The sequence below is a fragment of the Callionymus lyra genome, chromosome 6, assembly GCF_982586985.1.
Source record: "Callionymus lyra chromosome 6, fCalLyr1.hap1.1, whole genome shotgun sequence".
NCBI lineage: Eukaryota > Metazoa > Chordata > Actinopteri > Syngnathiformes > Callionymidae > Callionymus > Callionymus lyra.
The window spans coordinates 18613757-18640890 of record NC_141823.1 but is presented as its reverse complement, the minus strand read 5'-3'; the positions used below and the strand labels follow the sequence as shown (position 1 = coordinate 18640890).

The 27134-nt window shown below is 37.6% G+C and overlaps 1 protein-coding gene across 2 annotated transcripts; it reads left to right on the top strand.

Annotated features, from left to right (window-relative positions):
* The first annotated feature begins 1098 nt into the window (after positions 1 to 1098).
* On the top strand, positions 1099 to 23977 carry spag9b (sperm associated antigen 9b). 2 transcript variants are annotated; one of them, XM_087794033.1, is made up of 29 exons: positions 1099 to 1812; positions 8599 to 8719; positions 11181 to 11251; positions 12058 to 12158; positions 13361 to 13511; positions 14529 to 14862; positions 14933 to 15017; positions 15376 to 15500; positions 15820 to 15877; positions 15979 to 16131; positions 16206 to 16260; positions 16586 to 16716; positions 16823 to 16879; positions 18114 to 18293; positions 18813 to 18942; positions 19031 to 19114; positions 19211 to 19372; positions 19468 to 19639; positions 19760 to 19936; positions 20000 to 20156; positions 20866 to 20994; positions 21055 to 21135; positions 21208 to 21275; positions 21338 to 21486; positions 22286 to 22457; positions 22532 to 22645; positions 22705 to 22881; positions 22945 to 23070; positions 23146 to 23977. In XM_087794033.1, exons 1-29 carry the CDS (start codon positions 1513 to 1515, stop codon positions 23259 to 23261), a joined length of 3936 nt encoding a protein of 1311 aa, XP_087650159.1. In that variant the 5' UTR covers positions 1099 to 1512; the 3' UTR covers positions 23262 to 23977. The 2 variants fall into 2 exon arrangements, with proteins under 2 accessions (XP_087650159.1, XP_087650158.1); XM_087794032.1 differs by having other exon boundaries at positions 1100 to 1812; positions 22702 to 22881.
* The last annotated feature ends 3157 nt before the right edge of the window (positions 23978 to 27134 follow it).

The following is a 27134-nucleotide window of genomic DNA, read 5'->3' as shown; positions in this document are numbered from 1 at the left end:
TAAAGCCTACAACTATGGTTGATTTCTTTAATGTGGTCTATCAATAAGATGATGTTTTCGACTATAACAGCCTTTGCACCACTACGGGTGGGCAATAAAATTACCTAAGGGGACACATTCCATACTGTGAGTGTTACTAGGGGCTGTCAAACCAAAGGAAAGAAGGAACGATATCTAAAATAATTTAATAAAAAAGAGTTTGTTTTTAGCATTTATTTATTCGACCCTTGTGTTGTCAAGGTGACCCAGAGGCCCGAAAACAAATGTGTTAGTGGTATTCCTTGTGTTGTCTCCGGATCACGTTTGACCCTGAGATAACACAAGGATTAAAGGTTCTAAAAAATCATTTGCATATTAAATATTTATTTTACAATTTAAAATAAAATGCAAATGCAAAAAATGTTTATTATTTCATAAAATAAGCTGTCATTTTATATAAGTAATTTGTTTAAAACATATATATCACCCACAATAAAGGGGGAACAAATATGAACAAAGATATTGAATCAGTCATGTGTAAAGTTAAACTAAAAGAAAGAAGTGACATAACCTGTTCTTTATCTTTAGACATAGATTGTATCATCTTGTTCTTTCTCTTTGTTCTTATTCTTATTTTATTTTGATTTATTGTTTATGAAAAATTGCTGTATTTTCTGTGGCAATTGGAAAAAAAACAATTTCCCGAACGAGACCTCCTGAGGGATCAATAAAGCTTTACCTTACCTTACCTTATATACCACCCACAATAAAAGGTAAAAATATGAACAAAGATATTGAATCAGTCATGTAAAGTTAAACTAAAATAAGTTACATAACCATCATAAAACATTTCTACATGGTAATTTTTTATATTTTCTATTGTATTATTTTTACCTCATGCAGTTCGCCAACATCTACGCTTAAACCAAACAAACAGCTGAATAAACATGATTTTGATTTGAACTTGTCACAGTCAAACTTTAGTAGTGAAGAAAGTTAGCGACAGTGACCACAATAACAAACGCACGACGTAACATAACGTCACTCGGTTGTGTTTCGATTCCAGTGACACATTTATTTACAGTTATTTTAAGCGTCGACTTAAAGCGTATTAAGAAAAATCGTTAAACAATATAAACAACAACAAAAAAAGTACTATATCCCATCTCGCCTTAATTATTCACGTTTATTTTACTTTCCACTTGTAAACAACTTTTTTTTTTAAGGACTTTAACTCCGGGCGCTTCCTGTTTCCGAGCGTCCATGAATGCAACAGGAGCTCATCTGCTGGACGAGGAAACTAATCAGGAGTAAAGACTTCTTCACAGTAGCTCCTCTGCTAGCTTAGCTCCCGAGAAGAACCGCCTCAGGGGGGCGAGAGTCCCGAGTCTCTCCTGCTGCTCCTCCACCAATGTTCTAGCGAACTTCTCTCGGCTCGGAGTCGTGAGGCGGACAGCCTGGTGTGTGGTGGTCAGCTGGTGAAAAACTCCGCCGTTAGCCTAAGCTAAGTAAGTGGTCGAGTAAAAAAAAAAAATGGAGCTGGACGAGGTGATACTGTACCAGGACGACTCGGGCAACTCGACCATGATGTCCGAGCGGGTGTCCGGGCTCGCCAGCTCGATCTACCGCGAGTTCGAGCGGCTCATCGAGCTCTACGACGAGGACGTGGTGAAGGAGCTGATGCCGCTGGTGGTGGCGGTGCTGGAGAACCTGGACTCGGTGTGTTCCGTCAACCAGGAGCACGACGTGGAGCTGGAGCTGCTGAAGGAGGACAACGAGCAGCTGGTGACCCAGTACGAGAGGGAGAAGGCGCTGAGGAAGAACACCGAGGAGGTGAGGGGGAACCCGGGGACGTAAAGTTCATAAACCGTTGAGATGTTGGATCAGTCACCGGTGGTGTTAACGGAGGGAAATCTGGGAAAGTTGGGAGAAGTCAAGCCAGAGAAGAGAACATACACTTTTATCCAGAAGAAAAACACTGTTAATACAATATAAAACACCAAATACACAAACTTTTATTTTGTTTAAAAACTTCTTCCGGGATATATTTTTTACTACCATCCGATTTGGATAGTATAAGTTGCAAAATACTATTTTTATGATTCCAAAGAGTTGGTGCTTAATATTGTTTGACTTTAACTCAATATATTTTACTGCATTTATTTAAATATATCTTAAGTTCCCCATGCAAAGGAAACTCTCACCGCCAACTGCTAGAATGAGTAATGCTTTTCCCCATCGTTTAAAAAAAATGACTCAATTTTAGGAGCAATGTTTTTATTTGACTTGTTGTTTTGTTAATCAATTTAAGTAAATGTTGTCGTTGTTTGTCGTATTTTTTTTTAATATGTTTAACAGTACAGTAGGACATATTATGGCTGTATCAGCATGGAAATATTTTAAGTAATACGAAAAACACTGTTCACACAATACATATATGACACCAAATACACAAACACTTTTATTTTGTTTAAAAACTTCTTCCGGGATATTTTTTTTACTACCATCTGATTTGGAAAACAATATTTTTTTCATAAGTTGCAAAATACTTTTTTTATGATTCCAAAGAGTTGGTGACTAATTTTTTTTTTTTTACTTTAACTCAATATATGTTACTGCATTTATTTAAATATATTTTAAGTTCCCCATGCAAACTCTCACTGCCAACTGCTAGAATGAGTAATGCTTTTTCCCATCGTTTTAAAAAAAAATTACTCAATTTTATGAGCAATGTTTTATTTGAATCGTTGTCAATTTAAGTAAGTTTTCTTTGTTTTTTTTTTTAAATCTACCCACCTGATCCAAAATGTAAAATGTATGTCTCAGTTAAGAGTAAGTAAGTAGTTTTTATTTGTATAGCGCTTTTCCAGACCAGGGTCACAAAGCGCTTAAACAATCAAAACAATATTCAATAAAGTATATATTTTAAAGATCAAGATAAAACTGATAACATAACAGGAGTTCCAGAAAATCAGGGAAAAGCCTGAACAAATATAAACGTCTTAAGATGTTTCTTAAAGGAGTCAGTAGACTCCATCAAGCGCAAAGAGAGAGGAAGATCGTTCCAAAGTTTAGGAGCAACAGCCTGAAAAGATTTCCATCCTCTGGTCCTGAACCGTGTGCGAGGAACCATCAGTAGATTCTGATCCACATAAATGTTTTCGTTGTTTGTTATATATTTTTTTAATCTACCCGCCTGATCCAAAATGTAAATTTAAGTCTCAGTGAAGTGCAAGAACGTTTTCTATTTATGGTGCATTTAACATTACAGTAGGACAAATTATGGCTGTATCATCATATAATAATTTCATATTAAATCGTACAGAAAACCGTAGCATCACTACTAGGAGCATGTGTTGGCAAGAATCTGGCGATACGATACAGTGACAAGGATATGATATATTGCGATACTGTAGGAACAGGAATATATTTATAGTATTGCCTGAGTGCTTGACTAGGGCGTTGGATAATTTACAGACCACATGACTCTTGACAAAGTCGTATCTGCTTTTATTCGTTTTGTGACCAAAATGTGTCTAAGTATCAGCTTTGAAATCTGCTGGAGTCGAATGTATCCTCTCGCCCTCAGTCACATCTGGGATCCCGCTGGATTTAATTCTTCCTTTAGCTGTATGTAATGAATGCGTAATGACAAAAGTTTAATGCAAAACTAAAATGAACAAACGTTGTGAATATTTGCATGTTAATTGTAATTTTTTTTAAATTGTTTTATTTTAAACACACTTTAACTAAAACCATAAAAGGACTACGGTTAAGAAACAATTTGAAAGCTCAAAAATAGAAACCGATTAAGTGACGTAAAATCAGTACAGTATCTTGAAAACAAATTGTGATATATGGCCTTATCGATATTTTCCAAAACCCCTACTACACTACATGGAAATGGTAGTATGAAAGTGATTCTTGACTGAACACATCAACATCACAATTTTGACATGTTGTTTGTTTACAATTTTAATTTAAGGAACATTTTATATAATTTGTTTTACAATATCTCATAATTGATAAAGTATATTTGTGTAAAATTCTAGATACGAAACCTTTCCATTCTATGAAAGCAGTCACTTTAAGCCAAAGTGTGTTTCAAATATTGTATTAGAAATACAATCCGTATCACTTTTAAATCTTGTGGAGAAAATAAGACGATCACGTGGCTAATAAAGTTGATTTCATAATATCCATGCTGATGTCGGCTTTAAAAGAAGACTGTCACATGATGGGCTGGTGGTCATTTTGTTAACATCGTCTGTGTCTCTAGAACAAATTGAATAACACTTGAAAAAATAAATAAAACATTGTCTTACAAATGGGTTTTTAAGTAAATGTGCTGTGAGTTTTATCAGATTTTAACTCATTATTTCAGTTCAGATTTGTGCCACTTTTTTACGACTTGAACTGGTTTTCAGCTGTTAAATTTGAATTTTCTTTATTGTTATAATAAAACATTTGTTCTGTGTTGCTACAAGTGGTGCCAAACGGTTAAAACACAGCGAATGTAATATTCTCTTTGTTCTGTTGGCTCACTGCTATTCCTTCTAATGGGATCTTGCAGTATATTTGTGGGAGAGGCAGTTCTGTCAGTGTGTTGACATGCTGTAACACGTACAGTATTATGATGAATGTAACCACTGAATTCTTAAAGAGATGAAGCAAGTCAGTGGCTAATATTGCGTTGGGTTTCTCAAGTAAATATTGCCTTTAGTGACACCATGACAGATAAAAAGATTAACTTTGAAGTTTTTCTGCTTTTATACTCTTTCTAGCTCACATAAATAATAACATTATTATGAAAGTATTCATATTATTTGTGTATATGACTGATAAAATAAAGTGCAGTCGCCTGTTAGGGTGTATCTGATGACCATCTACCATCACCTAACTAGTTGAACAAGCCCACTTTAATTTCTTTAATCTGTCTAATTGGTTTCTTTCATGAAACAATGGAGAAATAAAAAACAACATGCTGAATTACAAAAGGATATATGTCTTATGTGATCTAACAAGTTTAGACTTGTTTAGCAGTTGTAGTTAGTTTAAGTTAATTTATTAGGAAACCATCCTTTTATGTTCTTTAATTCCTGCTTTTGAATTGAGTGCATTATCTAAACTTTACTAAAGACCTCTTTTAATTTGTCACCCAATGTGAGAAGGATCAATTACTCTCCAAGGTGGTCTTGCTGTGTAGAGGAAAGGGCGGGGCAGGAAGTATTCAGGAAAAAGTCAGCTTCCCTCACTTTTGTCCACAAATCATGCTGAAGACCACGTCGACGACCTTGTGACACCAATTTATTTGTCTTGAGGCATACATCTAAAACTAGATATTTCTGAAGACTCCTTGAATCTTTGGTTCAATCTACCCTAATTTTGATTAATTCAAAATTAAACTAAACCATATCAAAACTAAACTAAACCATATCATTTCATTATTGAATGGACAGAGATCTTCGCGAAATCTCCCCAAATATATAAATGCTTGTTTGAATCTGGCAAACTTAATACTACCATCTTTTTTAACAAGCATAATGTAGAAACGGGATGGATTTCATCTTTTATTATATAGTCAGATTCAACCACAGATTAGTGAAATGTTACTACCTCTGTGTAAAGGACAACTCTGCAATAATAAAAGATGAACTTCTTCTTAGCAGCACAATAACCTGTGGTTGGGGGGCAATGTTATTAAGAGCTAGTATTGTTGGGCTCACTTTCTGAATCTGAGGGGCATATACAGTTACGCATGAATTGAATATCTCAACTGCAGTTCCCATTTCTTTGTGTGTGTGTGTGTGTGTGTGTGTGCACATGCATATTTTTGTGCTTGCACTAACGGACAAAGGCAGCATTATTCATGCTGCGTTCTGAGAAGAATGCATATTTAAGCAGTTTTAGTATGCTTATTTCTTGTTATCATGCACAACCCTTGTGGGTCATATGGTGAGCTGGAGGGTGAGAGGATTGTGTTGAGATGATGGAAATGTCTTTTGTACGCCATATTTCTACGGTAACTGCGACCAATGATTGAAATGAAAACGTTGCCGATTGAACTTTTAACTGAGTTATTATTGAGTTTATGTTGATGCTTTTCTTATTTGGTACAGTCACGAGTCCTGGAGTTTTTCAGGGTTTAAAGGTTCACTTCTAAAACTGAAGCCATGAATTTTGTAAACATCTTTATTTGGCAAAGAAAAAAGAGGCAATGTCAATGTAGTTAAATGTATTATTTAAGGGGTGGGCAATTCAAATTCTTCAAGGAACCACATTAAATTCTGTGAATGTTGTTAGGGACCGTCAAGCAAAAAGAAAGACAAAAAAAAATCCCTAAAAAAAAGGACATGCGTCATTAGGCCGTGACATTTATTAAGCTTAATAAGCTGCAATTTTATTCTTGTATAGATGGGTTTTTTTCAAAACATTTCTTCAACTTGATTAATATATACTCACAATATACACACAAAAAGGAGGAAAAAAGTAAATAAGTGTTGTGTGTATATGTAAATGAATAACAAATACAAAATACATTTGTTTATGCATTTGAACCATTTATACATGATCATACTTTGACACTACGAGGGCCGCATAAATACAGTCAAGAGTCACTTTGCCCAGGTCTGATTTAACTGGTCACCTTAACATTTTCACAGATTAAAGAGGAAATATTCGTCCTTTTTTTTTTTTCTAACGCGCAACAGAAATAATGATGACAATCATGTGCTTTATTAAAAATAGTTAAAAAACCCAATGGCCACTGACAAACTTGTGCACCACCAAAGAAGGTTAACTTAAAAGCAGAAAATAAAACGCATCGTTGTTTGTGAATACCTGTGGCAAAGATTCGATTTTACCTCACAGCTTTCAAGTTTCGTATCACAAGACCGTTGCACATGAGAGCACACATGACTGCTGAACTAAGTAGCTAACAAATGGAACGCGGCACCAATTTTAAACATGCACCTAGAGGAATGTTGTAGTTGACTAAATCAGAGAGAGCAAGAAAATGTCCAAATTCCCATATTTTCTCGTTTATCTTATATGCTTTTCCTTCATAGTTTGCTGAAGTAAATCCCCCTTCTTCTCCCTTGTCACAGTGATCGTCTTCATTTCATTCTGTTATCGCATCCTTGATGTTTTTTTTGGTCTTGCATTCTTCATCCAGTATGTACAACACAAGCCACTTTTTTTGTCACTCCCAATGTGATTCTAATCCGAAACGATGAACTCTACTTCCTGTTTTTGTGACGAAGCTACTATCTCTCAAGCATTTCTCAGGACATGTCACTAATCTATATATACAGCGTTCGAAAATACCCGACTGCAGTCTGCAATTTGCTGATCGATTTTCAAGATTGCAGACTGAAATGAAAAGTAAGTAACAGTTATTTGTAAAGCAGGGAGAGAATAAAGGGTTACAGTAATGTTATGGGTTACTATGTAAATGTAAGCATAATTAGGTTGAAAAGGTTGTAGTATTGAGATTTTTGTATTTGCAGAAATCCTTTTCAAATTGCAGAACACATCTTGACATTCTGCAATATTGCGTAACACTGAAAAAAAAGTATTTTTACAACTGTATAGTGTGGGTTTGAAACTCCTCTCTGTTGTGGTAATCATTGTTTGACTATTGCTAAATGCCAACTCTTACACTACAAGTTTTGGCACTGTACTCGTTTTGGCACTGTACTCGTTTTGGCACTGTACTCGTTTGAGTGTTTCAAGTGTTTTTGTGAGAAGATCATAGGCATAAATTGTAATTTTCTGTCAGCACTGTTTGCGTTGACACTCAAACTCTCTCCAGGCTGCTTGTCCAGGCAAAATAACTTGTTGGAGAACATCATTAAACAATGGTTGGGGAGTTATACTGCAATAGCCCTGGATGTTTAAAATCAATATAATAATTACAGATCTGGTTTAAGGCTGATTTTTATGTTGTGTGCCATTTCATGGTCAATACCTCAGAGTTGTGGTTGAGCAAGTGTAAACTGCCAGAGGGCATCCGTGGTTGGCCCTACGTGAAATGGATTTGTTTCCAGTTAAACTGTGGCTTGTTGGCTTGAGACTTCCGCTTTATTATGTGTTTAAGATTTTGAAAAGATTTGGAAAGGGTTTCGGCGTCTTGTGACCTGGTAACTTCTAAGAGATTTGCATGGTAAATGATTACTGGCCATGGGTTTGATAATCTCTAATTGCCTTGACATTATAAGTGACGTTTCTCTATCTTCTGAATGTTTAGGTATGTTATAAGATCTATATAATTGATCTTAGCAGCCTTCAACGGAAGTACATTTTATATTGTGATTCTGAGTATATCACTATTGAGGTCCCGTTGACCTTTACCCATTATTATCTTCATTGGTTAAAGTGTAAAAGTGGCAAAAAAATTTTTATCTGGTTCTCATTTCTGTGGTATTAACGCGTCTAGACAAACATTAAAAAACAATATACATTTTTTTTTAAACATGTTCCAAACCCACGGTTACTATATGAGTCAAAACTTTTAGAAAGCACATTTTATTTCCCATTTTTTCAATTGCCATGCACTATGTGTATCTGTAACTATTTTGACAAAGTATTTTGCTCATGCTCTTCTTGTTTTATCTGCAGAGATACATTGTCTTCGAAGACTCCCAGGAGTGTGAGAAGAAGGAACTTCAGTCTCGATTGGTGGTACTGGAGTCAAATACACGCCAACTAGAGCTAAGGGCTAAAAACCATGTGGATCAGAGTAAGTCCAGTGTGTTGGGTATTTATCACAAATGCACACATCTCACATTTAATTATTACAGGCCGTATATATTACCTAGTGATTTTAAATCCCTTAAACTTTTTTAATGTTACTTCCTGCACCAAGTACTTCAGTTTTTCTTTTAAATGGTTATCTTCAAATGTTTTGCAACATGGGCCACATAAAACAAGAGTTTTGTCTTATTTACCTTCATATCATTTTAAATAAGGTCTGCCACACCTCAAACAGAAGTACAGAAATGGCAAAGTAATGGCGTTAAAAAACACGGTTATTCTTTCCAAAAATGATTTCCTTTAATTAATGCGACTCAGATTTGATTATGGTTGTAAGATCAAACACAAATGATCTTGGATAATAATTTCAAGAACTATGATGCTGCCGAATTCTCAGAGTGAGATGAGCGCCTCTGAAGAAAGTTCACATGATAAGTGTGTGACTACATTGTTAATAGCTTGTGACTAGTTGTTTGTTCTAGAATTAGGTCAGCACAGACCCTGAAATGGGAAATTTGTGCAAAAAGACACTCCCTTTTCTTCCATATAATTTTAGTAAATAATTGCTTAAAAAGTATAATAAAAAGTTCTTAACGCAATGAAAAGTCTTGTATGTCCTCCTTTTGTTATATAAAGCATAGTAGATGCATTGAAATAGAGTATTGTTTTACTTTTATTTACAAATTGTATCTTTTACATTTGAAACCCTTTCCATATATTTTTGTTGAAGTCTTACTGCTTGTAATCTTATGCAAATGAAATTGTGTGATTTTGTACTAAGGATAGAAAAATGGCAGAGCGCAGTATATAATTAAATCATGCTGTGTTTTGTGCATCATTGAAAGGCATAGTCTGTATTTATAAATACTTTTAGTAGATTTTTTTTTTTCATCTTGAAATACTGCTGACCTTGGATTTAATGCAGGTAACATGAAGAGAGACCATCAAAAAAAACATGTGGTTGCTTTAGTTTCTTATCGAAATAATGTATTTCTCTTCATCACAAGCCATGATGTTTCTTTACCAAACTATTTACTTACTACTTCATCTCATCGACACACCTGCAATGGGTCTGGTTTCAGTTTGTAACCACATCTTCCCCATAAATCCCAGAGAAATATTCTTGTCAAATTATTGTACACTTCCTCTTTTGTTGACACCTGTTTAGCTTATTTTGGTTGTTCAAAGTCCCACGAGAGTAAAAATGTCTCTTCCTGGCTGACATTTATTGTACTCCTACGTTCATAGTGAGGTCATATTTTCAGTTTTGACTGAAAACGGAATGGAGAGATTTCGACGCCAATGAGGCATGCTAGCTTTTTAAAGGGCTTATCCTCTTAAGTTGATCTAGAGCCTGTTATCACACTCTGATAACTGTTTTCTTCTCAAATATCCACATACATAAGCTGGTAAGCAGGATGGAGTCAAGGTGGGTTACATGCTTGTAAATTATGTTTTTAAAGAGATTCAAAAGAACTGGAAAGGCTTCTTTCCTCTACTTATATTTCTATTTAGTAGCTGATTTCACGTTTAGTAAGTTGAAAATGAATATAAAGAAACAATGAAAATAAAGCATATTGATTAAGCATTATCTAAAATAATTGTGGATAATAAGCCATGAGGTTAAATTATTTGTGTATAGTGATCATATTAAATTAATTGAAAATGTTATCCTTCATGACATGATGATGAACTTATTAAATGATAACATGGTTAATGGATAACGGTTTATTTGTTCAGCATTTAGCTTCACTGTTTAGTAGCCCAACTTAATGACATGTTTTATTTTTGTGCTGCTATATATGCTATATTCAATTGTATGTAATCCTTTCCCCAGTATATGGATAGCAATGGTACAAGGGAGTATAAAATAATAGAATAATAATTATAATGGTTATTACTGATTGGAATCTCCAGATGTCCTACATTAAGTTTTAGTAGAAGAAAGACTCATGTGATGTCTATACTTTCTTTAAGTTTTGATGTCCGTTTCTGTTGCATTTAACATACTTTGATGACATTATCATTATTGTTCTTTTACTTCTTTAAACCCAACTGTTCCATCCATCTTTAGTTTTCTACAACTTGTATTCTACATTTATTTGGCATTTATTTTTTCATTTTCAATTCAGAACCTTACCTAACTTTATAATAAACAATACATACGGGTACAAATGTGATCATAAAAAACAACAACTTGAAAAACTCAATTGTTAAAACATAGTGACTTACTTTGATTTCCTTAGACGTTTGACTTTTTAGAAAACAAGTGCCACTGTTTATCAAGCATCATGTTAATTCTCTGAGACTATTAGTAAACACGTGTTATCATAATCCTTTTCTTTGGTGTTCTTTCCTTAACAGAGTTCATTTGGTGCATGTCTGCCTCCCTCTGGTTAAGAGGTTGAAATGCAACCCATCCTCCTGGTGACATTTTTTTCTTTCAGTTAGCAGATTTGAGGAGAGGGAAGCCGATCTCAAGAAGGAGTACAATACTCTTCATCAGAGACATACAGAGGTATGCTACATACTGGCATGATAAAATATATAAATATATATATATAAAATAAATAAATATATATAAAACATTTAAGAGACAGCATTATTAAGTTGACTTGATGAGTAACTCACTCAATCCAACTGCTTAAGTTGAGACTGTTTTAGCCCTTAGACGGTTTATGTTATAATTTTTAAAGGGCAACTAATGTAAAAACACAACCTTTCTGACTTGCACACATGTTTCAAATGTTGAAGTCTTCCTCACCAAGATGCAGTGAGTCCCTCATCATGACCATGTTTTGAACTTATTAATTTATAAACTCCCCCGTCTGAAATCTTGGCCAATAAGTGGTTATGAGAGCGGAGTCCATTATAACGTAATAATGACTTTAATCCTCCTCTAGCCAGCTGTAACTACTCCCCGCTTTGTTTAAACAACGAGTACTTTGGAGGTGGAGACTTTTGGGTTTGATATCAAACCTTGATGTTTGACAAATCACAAAGTGGGTGTGGTTATGGTAAACAAGAATGAATCTCCAGAAAAACTAAGTGTTTTCATAAGCACATTTTCTAATGTAATATGTAAATGAAAAAACAGTTTTGTACAGACGGACGTATACTGATGAGTACAATAGAGTCCAACATCTATTTTAGAGACACTTAAATCAACACATTAGTTGCCCTTTATGACATTCTTGACAGTTAAAGTGAATAATGCTCCACACAGATGATGATCTAATGATCAGTCAATATAAAATATTTGTGTTGGTTATGTATTTTCATGACGGCTTGCTTTTTGCCCTCTTTCTTTAAACCATTGACCAGATGATCCACAGTTACATGGAACATTTGGAACGAACTAAACATCAACAACACGCACCAACCAACGGAGAACCAGCGGAGACCAGCTCGTCGGGCAGAACGCGGTGAGAGAACTTGTTCACATCTTCACCCTCATCACTTGTTCTTTAGTTTGTGACTCATTTAAAAGTTAAGGACTTGATTACATTTGTGTCTCTGTATCGCATCCACTGACTGAACCACTCTCAGCAGTGGCATATGATACAAGCAGTCCCTGAATTGAACAGAGAGGGGGAGAATGTGAGCCGGAGAGTGAGACGAGCAGTAAAAGAGTGGGAGGGGTGCTCAGTCGGACTGAGCCGGTCAGTGAGGCAGAGCTTTCTAGACTGCACAGTAGCAGCATTATTGCATCTCTGGAGGGGTCGGAGGAGTGAAATCACCTGCTGGGAGAAGGATGTGAAAAGAGAGGAGCTACTTCTGGTTGATCTGCCTTCTGTGGACTACATGCTAGGCTACAATTGCTAAAGCTGCAGGGATTGACGACGGTGTTTGCTCCACTCCGACTGATCTACATACAGCACTTTGCTGTGACGCCCACAGGACACGACTGAGAGTGTGAACCACAGTTGGTTCTTTGAATCTGGATATTTCGTCCTGATGTCCTTCAGCTTGGTCATTGCGCGGGCATAGGGCCATGATCCTGGGGGGCCATGAACCCCGGGCGTATGCTGCTGTTTGTTTTTGGCATTGTCGGGGGAGCAGTGGTCGTCAACTCTGCCGTACTGGTGTCTCTGTCGGTGCTGCTGCTGGTTCACTACTCTGTCGGCGGCTTACCTGCTCTGCCTTCCATCCCCAGACTCTGCAGGTATTACGTGAGCTGGTGTGATATCCTTCATCCCTGGCTTACATGTTCAGTTCATAGAAATGATGTGGGGCTGAGGAAGAGTAATATTAATAACTAAAAGAATATCCTGTAATCCAAGTTTACTCAGTCTTAGATTGGATTGTTCTTCTGTTTTATTTTTAAACATTGTTTCAGCTTTGAATGGGTGTATTCGTTGAACAAAAGAGTGCATTACTTGCACTCTATGGCCTGACTGTGACCTCTTGTGCCCAATATGGTGTGTCCTTTGTTTATTTTGATCAATGCCGGCTTTTGGTCTGCTTTTTGCCATGGTCACTCTGCTCCTACTGTACTCACACCATGGAATATAGACAGTTCTCTGTTCTCCTGTGTATTTAGCTCACAATTTTAGAACAAATAGACTCTCCGCTCTTGGTTATTTCAAAGGATTTATTCATACTTTGAATTGAAATGTCTCTCCAGGAAGGAGCGACCCACCTCTATGGGTTTGTTCCAGCTCCCTGGAAACGATGGTGTCGTACCGGACCCTGGCAGAGAACCCAGGGAGGCTCCTTCTGAGCCCTGGAGACTAGACAACAACAACAGCCACCCACAGTCTGACATCAGTCTGAAGGTACTAACTTATTACATTTCTCAATGTTTAAAAAGAATATGTTACATTTGGTTTAGAGTATTCCGATGGTCTTAGCTGGTGATTGATATGGCGCTGGCAAAAGATGGAGTATTTTCAGAGTTTGTATGTAACTTGGTTGTAAGCCCAGTTAGTAGAGGAAAGGGTACCATTGATGGGGGTAGGAAGTGCCAAGCGTCTCCAGAATGTTGCCATAGGGAACCATGCTGCTCTTGTGAATATTAACAACTTCCTAATCAATATTAATTAGCTGAGATAAGATAAGTATGAGGTCAGATTTAATGGGAAGAACAGCTTTATCTTCAGTTTACAGACCCACCCCATTTTTGTTCATCAATTGTTTCTAAAGTTGTTTAAAATCTGTTTAGATGAAGCAATATACAAGTTCATTTTAAAATGTGGTTATTAATGTGTTATGTAGCTCAATTATATAACTAACCAAGAAAAGAGACATTAATGAAGGTCTGTATTTATATCACACCTCAACCATTTAGTTTGATTTATAACTTAGAAAATGTATCATTTTTTTCCCTCCACAATGAGAATTTGGAAAGGCCCCCATCCCAGCAGAGAGACGAGGAGAAGGTAGAATTGTCCTGCACGCGCCAAGTTGGTGTTATGACCTTTGGTTTAGTGTAAAAAAAACAAACTGCACTGCCTCAATAATGACATGGAATGCTGCTACACCTGACTGTAATAATGGATCACTAATAAGTTGATGTTTTTTTTTCAAAAGCTTTTTTTATAGAACTATATCATCACAATCACCTGTTGTTACACTGTCGATACCAAAAGTGCGTCACTGTTTAGTATAGCAGTACACAACGCAAGTGCATGTCTGTGTTGTTGATGGGTATGTGTTGAAATTTGCTGTGTTGACTCAAAACTGTGTTGAATCTAAATATAATTTACGGAAATGATTGTAATCTATAACAATAATACATGTCAATGTAATGTATTTTTATCTTCACAATATTAACATTTATGTTTTACCTTTAGGATGAACTGTCAAGTGCAAATGATAGAAGCCTCAATTCTAGCACCAACCAAGGAACTCAACCAACGTCCAGCGTCTCCGCATCTATAAACTCAAACATTCCCAATTCCAAACCCACAACATCACATGGTGTAGCGTCCTCTGGTACTAGTCCAGTAGCTTACCAGAATTTGGACTCTGCAGCACCTTCAAATGCCTTAGATGTTGCTGCAGCTCCTGTGGAAACGCCTCTGCAGGAACCGGGGGAGTCAGAAGTATTTGATCGGAGCACAGACTCCAGCTGTGTTAATCCGGAGAGCAGCAAGAACATCTCTGGGCCGCAGGAGGGGCTGCACGGTTGGTGTTCGCACAAGTGTTGTCATATCCTTTAGACTTCATATGATGTGTCATTTTCTTGTTGGAACAGAGGCCCTTGAGAAGTCTGAAGTCCAGGCCATCATCGAGTCCACCCCTGAACTTGACATGGACCTTGAAGGCTGCAGAGGAACAAGGTAACAGATTCATGGCTTGTAAAGTAGACCACTGGTTAGGTGGGTTCAACGACCATCATAAGTCCTTACAATGTTTATCATAATGAATATGACAGCAGACACTAATGCTCGGAGTGAATTAACACACTTTTATGTGCAGGAGACAAAATCTGCAAAATCCTCTTGTAAATACTTGCTTCCACAAACACAGAGACTAATAATGAATGAATTTGGTGCCATTTATTTAGCACATGTCTGTTTGACACTTGTATGAAGTGCTTTTCTGCAGTTCTTATGTCAAGGGACTTGATGTATTAATATTAAAAAATGCATGTTTATTTTGTGCATGTGGTAAAACTGTTATTTGACATTTTTTCAGCACACCGGCTAAAGGAGGAATAGAGAATCTAGCCTTCGACCGGAACACTGACTCTCTCTTCGAGGAGCTGTCGTCTGCAGGAAATGACCTCATCGGCGATGTTGACGATGGAGCGGACCTACTAGGTTAGTAATATTTTGTCATCTGGGGTATTAAGCATCATTCATTTGTTCACCAAAACATCTTTTCCTGCTCTGCTGTCTGTAATTTCTCTACCCGTGGGACCTCAGATGAGTTTTCTGGTGCGTAAGACTAGCTGCTAGTGAGATCTGTGCTGTGAGACTCGTTTTTTAAGCAATGATTAGTAATGAGCACTTTTATCTGCATCGTCTTCCACTCATATCAGACTGCCACTTCTTGGGTAAGGGTTTTGTCGTAGCATTCTGAGGTGTTTTAGACTTGATGTGACCTGAATTACCAACATTTCAATTGTGGTCGTTTTAGGAATGGGTCGTGAAGTTGAACATCTAATCCAGGAGAATGCTCAACTACTGGAGACGAAGTGAGTAGACCTTCGTAGATGATTTTTGTATTCTTTTCCGATCACTTTCATCAAATCTTTAGCTGTTTGTAAATGTGACCCTGATGGAGTGCTGTCCACAGAAATGCTTTGAATATAGTGAAGAATGACCTGATTGCGAAAGTAGATGAGCTGTCTTGTGAGAGAGAAGGCCTGCAGGGAGAACTTGATGCTGTCACTCAGGCTAAAACCAAACTGGAAGAGAAAAACAAAGAGTTGGAGGAAGAGCTGAAGAAGTAAGATTGCTTTTGCTTTTTTTTTTTAAGAGATAAAAGGAACATTTTACAAAATTTTTGTTTTTTGTATACAGGATTCAAGCAGAACTTGAGAATAAACAGAAGACAAAGGTTGTAAATGAGGACGATGTAAGTGTTTCCTTTGTTATTAAACATGGATCTTGTCATGTTTTAGGTGACAAACTACATTATGAGCAACTTGTTAGAAATAAAACGGGGCTGGTTGCAGATAAAGTCAAAATTATTTAAAGATTTTCTTCATCATTATCTTCATCTTTATCCTGGCAACCACCAAAGATCATGATAGGCACAGATGGTTATTTATATATATATATATATATATATATATATATACAGTATATATCTCTCACTTGCTCTTACTCAATAATCATGTAATAAACTGTTTTATGGAGCAAAGGTTTATAAACATTTTCTTCTTCAAACCAACCTGCAGAGTGACGTACCGACAGCCCAAAGGAAAAGATTTACGAGGGTGGAAATGGCCAGAGTCCTGATGGAAAGAAACCAGTACAAGGAGAGACTAATGGAACTGCAGGAGGCTGTACGATGGACTGAGATGATCCGGTAAATTATTATCAGTCGATTAAGATTTAGTAGTCGGCAAGTTGATATTTTTATATTCAACTCTTGTCCAACTGATTCACTCGTACCATCTGGTTTTGCCCTTTAGCGCATCAAAGGAGAACCCCGCTATGCCAGAGAAGAAGAAATCCAGCCTTTGGCAGTTGTAAGATTTCTTTTTGGCTTCCAAGTTTTAGCTCCGACAAATACTGTCATCACCGTGTCCTGCTCATATTGACTTTCTTTTGTATTCTATGTTGTACTGTGGGTTTCTCTAGGATGTAGGTAAATTCTTGATAAGTTGGGTCTGATGTGACTAATGAAGTTTTTATCTTAATGGTACGCTTTTAAGAGTAACACCCAGGCTTTTCTGCAACAGTAATGATCTGATCGCAGAGGGAATGGCTTACGTTTGATATGAAAGTTTGTTATTGCTGAAGGTTTTGGCTATTTTACCATCAATTGTCAGTGTACAAGATGCTAAAATAACCGATTATGTTCTTTTGTGTTGTCCTGTTGTTGTTTGTTCTCTTTACTCTGACCCTCTGATGTCTTTGTTTAGGAGGTGTGTAGAGGATTGTTACCATGGTTATGGGAGGGAGTAATTGGGTCTTGACATGCAATAGGCTAAACCTGGTCTAATAATTGACCTTTTTCATATTCTTGTGCTTAAAGTCATCCCATTCCTGTAACAGATAAAACACACATTTATGTTGTGTGGACTTAACAGGAACTTTCAAAATAAATTCTAGTTAGTCAAACTAACAATGTGCATGGATGGAAAAAAGGTTTCATCAGCTCCTGAAGTCTCGCTATGAAAACCTCTCTTGGTTATATTCAATGGTGGACTGAAGCGATCAGTCATTAGTCATGATTGGTTTGTCGCTCAATTTCATATAAAGAAACACTATATACATCAGAACTTCGCCATGATGTGAATTGTGGTTTGTAGCATCTGAACTAATTTTCTTAACGGCTTATAGATGCCTTTTAATGGAAATTAAAGATAAACCTGACCTGAACACTTAATGAATTACAAGTGAAACTTTACATTAGATTTGTAATCTGTCTGTTTAGGGCTCATGTGTATTATTCACACTTCAGGAAAATGAAGGGTGTAGCTGTTCCCCCTGTTTTGTTGACTAACCTCCGAGTTGAACAGTATTAACTGCTTTTGCACCTTTGCAATGTTGTCCGTTTTTAATGAAATTGTGTGATGGCAAAATCGTAACGTACAAATAGCTAGATCTTTTCCATAGAATTTTTTTTTTTTCTTTCTTTTGAGTGTTGAGCTGCGTCTTTGCTGCCGGAGCTTTTGCTTGTGTCTACCCCCCTCTATACGTTTTGTCTTTTGTGTTTTTCGCCTCCTTCCGTCCACTTCCCCACCCTTACACCTCCAGTTTCAGCCGTTTGTTCAGCTCGTCGGGCGGCGGGGCCAAGAAGCCGGCGGTGGAGGCGCCGGTCAACGTCAAGTATAACGCTCCCACCTCACAAATCCAACCCACGGTCAAGAAGAAGAGCAGCACCCTGCAGCAACTGCCGAGCGACAAGAGCAAGGCATTTGATTTCCTCAATGAGGAGTAAGTCCATCATTATTCTCATTATGAATTTGACTTCTCACCTGGAGAAGTTTAAATGATGCATTACCTTTCTTTATGGTTACAAAATGCCGAATGCTTTCACACTATTTTTAGAGACAATTTAAAAAATACTAGCTTATACTGAGGTGGAGGACATTTTATAATCCACATGTGCCGATGTTTACATATTTACAAATGAGCATTTTCATATTTTGAAATCCAGTATATTCAGTTTGTGCAATAAAATCAAAACCATAAAGAAAATGTGTATATTCAGAAGTGAAGGACACCTTTATACAACAGATATTTGAGTAATGAGGTGAATTCACTACCCTCTTTTGACCAGATACACCCTTATTGTATAAAAAAGAACACATTTCTTACTTAAAAATCTCACATTTACTTGGTGAGTGTCTGTAAACCTCATCACTGCCCCTTCATTTCGCAATTAAGTTAAACCCTGCAGCTCTTGACATTGAGGCTTCGTGTTATCACAGTAAGTGTTCTTGTGTGATCCAGAGTGGCTGCAGATAATGTGGTATCCAGGAGGGAGCAGAAGAGGGCCCAGTACGAGCAGGTGAAGGCTCACGTCCAGAAAGAGGACGGAAGAATTCAAGCATATGGCTGGAGTCTTCCCAAAAAGTACAAGGTGAGTTCATATCTGTAAATTAAACATTGAAATACTGTTCAGCTTTGGAATTCTGCTGGTTTGAACTGATTATGAACTTTGTTTCCAGGGTAACGGTGGCGATAGCAATATGAAGAATCTACCGGTCCCAGTCTTCCTCAGACCGCTGGATGAAAAAGATGCTTCTATGAAGGTTTGCATTATGTTCTTGCTAACATTCTCTGGTTTGGTTCAGTTAAAAACATTAACACTTAGACTAACCTGTTCTTGTTCCATAATTGCGTTGCAGCTCTGGTGTGCTGCTGGTGTGAATCTGTCGGGAGGTAAAACCAGAGACGGAGGTTCCATCGTAGGAGGGAGTGTGTTTTACAGTGACATGTCCAGCCCTACAAGCCCCAAGAAGAAAATTGGCTCCCAGAGCAGTTTGGATAAACTTGACGAAGAACTGGAGGTCAGCTTCATCTTTGAATGTCCTGATAATTAGTTAAAAACGTCCTGTAGAGTTTGTTGAACATGATAAAACCATAAGGTATTATTGTTGTGCAGGAGCAGCAGAAGGAGCTGCAGCACCAGGATGAGATGTCGTCCATGGTCTGGATATGCACTAGTACAAAGTCAGCAACTAAAGCTGTGGTCGTCGACGCAAACCAGCCTGGAAACATTTTGGAGAGTTTCTTAGTCTGCGACTCTCATGTCCTGTGCATCACTAGTGTCCCAGGTGAGTCTGAATGTTGACATGGATGATGTTCCGAACATTAAATGGTTCAAATGTAAGTTTTTACTTTGCTTTGTTTTGAAATAAAAAAAAAAAAAATCTTCTTTGTGTTTTATCATCAAGGTGCAAGTGAAAAGGATTATCCAGCAGGTGAAGAAGCTTCTCTGAACTCCGATGAAGGAGCAGTGGAGGACAGTGGTTCAGTGGTCAACACCAGCAGCTGTGCAGGCGATGACGGTGTTCTTGGTGGCATCACCGTCGTGGGCTGTGCAGCTGGAGAAGCTGCTGATGGAGAATCATGTAAGAGCTTAAAGATTCCTGTTTCCTTTTTTAAACTTATGAAAACTAACCTTTTCTCTCCAGTGTCTAAGCCAGCAGAGGAGGCCACCGAGGCAACAGAGGCTGCTGATGTGCCTGCAGACCAAAGAGCCAGCAAGAGAGAAGGCCTCATTGAACACGTCTTTGCTGATCCACTGGGTGCTCAGCAGAACCCAGACTCTCTGGAGGACTTTTCTCAGAGGTAACCACCCATGAGTTAATACAACTTGCATCACATCAGAAGATGGATTTCTTTAAAGCTCTCAGACTCTATACTATTGGTTGCAACCACTTTTTTGATTATTATCCATTTCCTAAAATGATTCTGGGTTGAATAAGAGAGAGTTATACAATCATTTTTTTCACTTCTTTGGCTTTAGAACTCCCTTTAGCTTCCTCGTTTTTAGCTTGTAGCTCTTAGATGAGTGAAGAAATGTGATTTAATATGTTGGCAAGAGCTTTGCTTTTGTGGCTTCATTCTCTCGTCGTAGAATCTTTGACTTCAAACTTTTATTGTTCCTGCTTCACATCACAGCATCACATTGAACACACTTTTTCAAGATGGTATGTTAGCACTGAGTTCCACATGGTATTAGAAAGGGGTTTTACTGATGGCATTAAGCCGCTCTGCTCCCCATCTCTGGAACTATCCTGAACTCACATTTAATAATTTCAAATCATAAATGAAAACATATTTATTCAAATCTGTTTATTGCACCTGATTTTTGTGTTTTAATTATGGTTTATTCTGTTTTTGTGCTTGGCTATATTATAATTATTATGAAGAGTTCTGGTATGAGTGATTCGTCTAGAAAGATCTGTAGAACCTGTAATAAACATAAAATAAAAATGCTAGTTGGTGTTGTTGGATTTTCAAAGCTCCACCATTGAACTCTAATTTCTCTCGTCAGTGAGAGTTACCTGGTGAAAGATGGCGTGAACTCGGATGCTGGCGCCGAGGACCAGGATCTGATGCGAGAGGAGGCTCAGAAGATGAGCAGCGTCTTGCCGACCATGTGGCTCGGAGCACAGAACGGATGGTGAGGTCAAGACTCGTCGATGTGAACGATTTGACCCGAGCTCTCTCACTTTCTCTGCAGCATCTACGTCCACTCCTCTGTGGCTCAGTGGAAAAGGTGTCTTCATTCCATCAAGATGAAGGAGTCGGTGCTCGGCATAGTGTGAGTTTATCAACTCTTTCGTTTTTCTTCTTCTTTGTGGCAGCAAACCTGACTATTGTTTGGTCCTCGCAGACACGTGAAGGGCCGGGTCCTGGCCGGACTCTCAGATGGCACATTAGCAGTTTTCCAGAGAGGAGCAGGTGAGACCTTCGCGACCTCATCCATGTTCACAGTTGATCTGTCGCCCGATCTCTGCTGCCAGACGGTGAGTGGGACCTCAGCAACTACCATCTGATAGACATGGGGAGACCCAACCACTCCATCCGCTGCATGACGGTCGTGCACGACAAGGTGTGGTGCGGCTACAGGAACAAGATCTGCGTGGTGAAGCCCAAAGCCATGAAGATACAGGTACACGTCTGTTGATGCAACACCGTTTCACAGATTATCACCACAAATCACAGCATGATTTTAATGCTTTTTGTCCACAAATGAGTCCATCAGGGATCAGGAAGCAAATTCAGTAAATGGAACACAGAAGATTAAAAGATTGTGTTGCCACTGGGAGGTCGGGTGTGTTATAGAAGCAGATCATTGCCATCAGAATATTGAATTTCACATTATGAAACTTAATTTTATATACAATTTATATACATTTTCATACATTTTAAATATAATTGAACTCAATAGTTTCTTACTGTAAAGTTTATTTTTCCAATTTTCGAAATTATATTTTGCAGCCTTTTTATATTCAATAAAGAATTATTGGCCCTATTATACAAACATATTTTGTATTTCTAATTTATAAAATGTTACAAATAAAAAAATGGACTTGAATAATTTTCCAATTATTGCAAAATCTACGTGTAAATAATAATAATAGTTTATGGAATTACTATGTCACCAACGTTCTATTGGATTGAATAAGCTTTACTCATTTAAAATGATTGAAAAAAAAGTTTTTAAAGGAAGTTTGTTATTCTAATTAAAAATAAATCAAATATTTAACAAAAAAAACATTCAACCTTTTAAGTAGACAAATTATTAAGTACATTTAAAAAATAAATACATTTCAGTGCTTTCAAAAAACCCAACGAGCAAAGCCTTTGATGGCCTGACACATATTTAAAACATATTAATGCCAAATTAATTTCCAGTGTCCAATGACGAACGTAGTCGAGTCATATTTTGTGTGATCCTCCCGCCGCAGAAGTCCTTCGACGCTCATCCTCGTAAAGACAGCCAGGTGCGACAGCTGGCGTGGGACGGAGACGGGATCTGGGTGTCCATCCGGCTGGACTCCACGCTGCGGCTGTTCCACGCTCACACCTTCCAGCACCTGCAGGACGTGGACATCGAACCTTATGTCAGCAAGATGCTCGGTCAGTCACACTCTTGAGAACTTCAAAACGAAAATTTCTCTCAGATGTTGATGCTGTTTTTCTGGCTTGGGTAGGAACCGGGAAACTGGGCTTCTCCTTCGTCCGGATCACAGCCCTGATGGTGTCCTGTAGGAGACTCTGGATCGGCACTGGAAATGGAGTCATCATCTCCATCCCTCTCACGGAGTGTATGTTTGATTCCTGACGGCGCTTGTGACTTTCATGTCGACTATTTGATCTTCAGCAGCCAACAAGTCCACCAAAGGAGCCGCCAACGACCCTAAAGGCGCCGTCTGCGTCTACGGGGACGAAGGCGAGGACAAAGTGAAGGCGGGCACGTTCGTCCCGTACTGCTCCATGTCGCACGCCCAGCTGTGTTTCCACGGCCACAGAGATGCTGTGAAGTTCTTCACGGCTGTGCCAGGTCTGACGCATATTCTCTACATTAAAAGTTGTTAAATATTCACACACACGTGTGTGTCTTCAGGCGCCGCCGCCTCAAGTGCGTCGAGCAGCGGCGAGGCGGTCGGAGACAAGGCCGAGGACGCTTCACCAGTAGAGGGCGCCATGCTGGTGATGAGTGGAGGAGAGGGCTACATCGACTTCAGGATCGGTGACTGTCAAACCTGCCTTTTTTTTTTCGACACGTTTGTTCCCAGAACTTAAAACTTTCCTTTTGTGTCTAAAGGTGACGAGGAGGGCGACGTGGAGGAAGGAGACAACCCGACCTTGTCTCTGCAGCCTTCAGTGGCTAAAGCTGAACGCAGTCACCTCATAGTCTGGCAGATCCTGGCCGACGACTAACAAGTCCCTGGACCCTGAAGCCTTGGACGGCCTTTTGCTCTTTTAACCCTCACCCCCGCAGGGGATCCAACGTGCACTTTTCCTTCTCCCTCCCAGCCCAACAAATACACGACAAGCAGTGATTTCAAGTTATTTATGATGGGGTTTTTTTTATCGCTAGTTTAAAATCAACATGTATTCTTTTATCGGCTCGGCGTCTCATCTCATTGACAGCAATATGACTGGTTTGTTCTACGACTGTAATGATCTCAGGAGAAGAAAAAGTCCTGAAGAGCTGATGTTCCTTCCACGTGGGTTTTTTAATCTCAGAAGATTCACGGCTGCCGATCTATGCAATACACAGTATATCACCACTGAAGACAGTTACGAGTGCCTCTTGTTTCATCTAATCCCAACTTCATGAACCGATTCAACATAAATAAGCTCTTAAAGTACAAGCGATTGTTCCTTCCTGAAGTATTTTGTAAATCAGAGTTTTTAGGTTGACCTTGATGACACGGCTGTGACCTTGAACGCGGCGAACTCTTGAGAGACGACTATATTGCGGTGAGATCCCCCCACAATCATGGCAGACCTGGATTATTGCACAAGGGTGGTCTCGCCTCAGTGTGGACTTGGAAAGCACTGATGCTATTTTTGAAATGATATTTATTTTTTGTCGTCGGAGAATGTTGCATTTGCTACCAAAGCTGAAGAATAAAAGCACCATGTTGAGACCTTGATGTTCTCTTTACTGTCTTTTCCAATCTGAACCCGTTCATGAACTCGTTCTTAATGCATACATTGTTAAAATATAAAACAAAAGCATACAGCATTCATTTCATCTCATAGTGATCGTATTTTATTTAAAAATAGTTGCTCATTGCAGAGAATGACAGAGAAGTGATCCATGAAAGATGTTGTAGAAATGAGAATTTATCTGTATAATTCTGGCATTTGGCGTTTTTGTAAAAATCTATTACCCCTTAAAAAGATTTATGTAAATATAAAAAATATATAAATATATTGATAAATATATTGAGAAATAAATTGAGAAATGAGCACATGAAGCTGAAAATACTAGTTCAGCCTGCAGATGGCGCTGTTGCCCTTAAGTTAAAGCCGGAAACGAACAGCTCAAGTCGTACAACTTTTTTTTTTATTCTTAAGTTTTTTAAACACACCCACACCTTAATAAATAAACTAACAAATTCATCACAAGCTGTGATACATACGTTCAACTATGTTAATAAAACAAAAACAATATTAGCTAATGTTGCTAATGTAGCTATCAGTACTACAGATGGTCTGCGCATGTGCGGGATACAATGCGAAAGTTTTGAATTCAAACTCATTAACGATATAAAATACATGTTATACAACTGGATGTACAAACTGAAAATATATATATTTTTAGAACTTAAACCGTAACTAAATCGTATATAGAAGTCAATCTTACAGCAAATTACGTCACCCTTTAACTAAGGACTTTAACCATGTATTTAAATAAATAATATTTAAAATCGACTTTGTCTGTTGAGATATGCTTTTAACAAAAATATCTGTCAGTGACATGCAACGATTTTATTTCGTTTTATTAACACAATTTCGTACAAATAACAGTTATTGTATTAGTTTATAATATCATTAATATTATGTATCAATCGTATAATGGTAGAGTGATTGTTTTATAGCTGTATTACTTAAAGATATATATATATATAATAAGTTGTTTTATTTTGCATTGTTTACTGCCCATGTGCAATAAAAAACATACTTCCTACAACTTTGTATCATGTTTGTGTTACTTTTGTAGTAAAAAATATTGTATTCATCAGAAGACTACATTTTAAACAGATCTTTTACTTTTAAATCTTCATTTAAAATATTGTCATTTGCTCCTTCCTGCCCTCGCTGAGTTGTTCTTGTGTTAAGAGATAAAAAACGCTCCATCCCTCTCACCGCTATGACTCTCGATCTGCACTTCCATCTACTCTGCGGCGTCATTGACCCACAAGTGTGAAGATGAGAGTGTGATGAGCCAAAGTTATGTGTTTGCTTCTCATTCAAGGCCCGACACATTAACCATGACCTACTTCTCTTGACACGTCGAGGGGAGATATACGAGTTACATTCCTGCAGCTCACGCACTATATCTTCCTATATCTCGCTTCAAATAACAGAACAAACACAGTCTGTACATTAAATCTCATACCTGAGAGTTCTGCTGCATTTGTTTAGTTCGTACGTTAGAATGAAGTCGACTAGTCCCTGAAAATAAGCATTTCCTCATGACCTCATCGATGAATCTGAAGGTCAAGACAATTTGTACTTGTTTTCCAGATTTCAAAAACTGTTTAAATTAAAGATAAGAGTTAAAAAAAAGTAAAAGCTAAGACAATCATTAACTCAGCGAATTTTGCTAAAAAAAAAAACCAGCGAAGCTTTGTGAAACAGTGTTATATTTTCAAGGCCCACAGGATGGCGCTCTACCTGATTATTAAGATTGTAATTATGAGGAAATGATGAGAAAAACTATAAAGTGATCAGAACTTAAATATTAAATGAGCATTTTGTTTGATTTATTTGAGATGTTTCTATCTTTGCTATTAATAAACAGCCATTTGATTAAAATAGTTAGTATTTGCTTTAGGTTTAACGTTGTCTATTCCTTCAGTCAATTACATTAATAAACACAATTTTATTTTAAATAATTTTGCCTTGTGTTCTATGACAAATATACTCTTAAATCAGACCAAAGTACCACATGAGGCCCCTCGACTGTATGTATGCATAAATTCATGATCATGTAGACATTTAATAGCTGTTACTAACATATGCATTTTGAATGTGTTATAAAATTACACTTCAAATTATCATAAGACTTTTTTTTGTTCCTTTTTGTCAGTGTTTATTTCCCCCGAAAAGTATTTAATTAGTAAATTAAATACATGTTTTGAAGTATTTTATTTTATGTAGCTTATTTAGCGTAGTAAATGTTATTAAAAATAATGACTAATAGCTATATTTTCTACTTTATTAACAATTATTTTCTTCTTCCATCAGCATGACGGTACACAGAATTTAAGGAATATTAATTTCCTACTCCCGTCTTAAATAGTGTGTTTGACATTGAGCACGTTATTAAAGAATTCAATTGAAAAATAGTGATTGAAACGATCTACTGACTCCTTTATTAACATCTTAAGATGTTTTTATTTGTTCAGGCTTTTCCTTGATTTTCTGGAACTGCTGTTGAGTTATCAGTTTTATATTGATCTTTAAAGTATATACTTTATTGAATATTGTTTTGATTGTTTAATCGTTTGTGACCCTGGTCTGGAAAAGCGCTATATAAATAAAAATGACTTACTTACTTACTTACAATTACACACATTTTTAAAATGATGTGACTGACTGAGGGTTCTCCAAGATGTTCCAAAGCCAGAGTGCATTTTCTTCCAGCTGCTTGAGTTTAAATGTAATTATTTTAGTGTAAACGTGATTTAGAGATTTGCAAGAATCAGCACTTTTTGGTAAAGCTGCACAGATCAGATGGACATATGGCTGCTGAGCGAACCTGCAGGGTTTCAGGAAAACATGGCGGTTCTGACTGGGTCCATATGTGACCCGAACAAGAGTCAACATGGAAATGCTGCTTGAAAATAAAACAACAGTGTTGGCACCAACGACCGCAGCAATACAGAGCATTAAAGTGTTGCTCCGGACCTCATGGATATGAGGCTCACTGTCGGGGTCAGGCTTCAGGGTGTTTATAGGGGCGACTCTAACAATAGTCAACATGTAAATGTTAGCACGTGAGTGCTTCGCTCAGAGGCAGCTGAAGAGACATCATGGTCACGCGACGACTGAGACTATTTTGAAATCATGGAT

What these genes read in the sequence shown, in the direction of transcription:
- spag9b (XM_087794032.1), top strand. Translation starts at nt 1,513, where the DNA reads ATGGAGCTGGACGAGGTGATACTGTACCAGGACGACTCGGGCAACTCG. An exon ending in AAATCCAGCCTTTGGCAGTT is followed by an intron (nt 16,880 to 18,113) that starts GTAAGATTTCTT and finishes TTACACCTCCAG; the next exon opens with TTTCAGCCGTTTGTTCAGCT. An exon ending in CTACATCGACTTCAGGATCG is followed by an intron (nt 23,071 to 23,145) that starts GTGACTGTCAAA and finishes TTGTGTCTAAAG; the next exon opens with GTGACGAGGAGGGCGACGTG.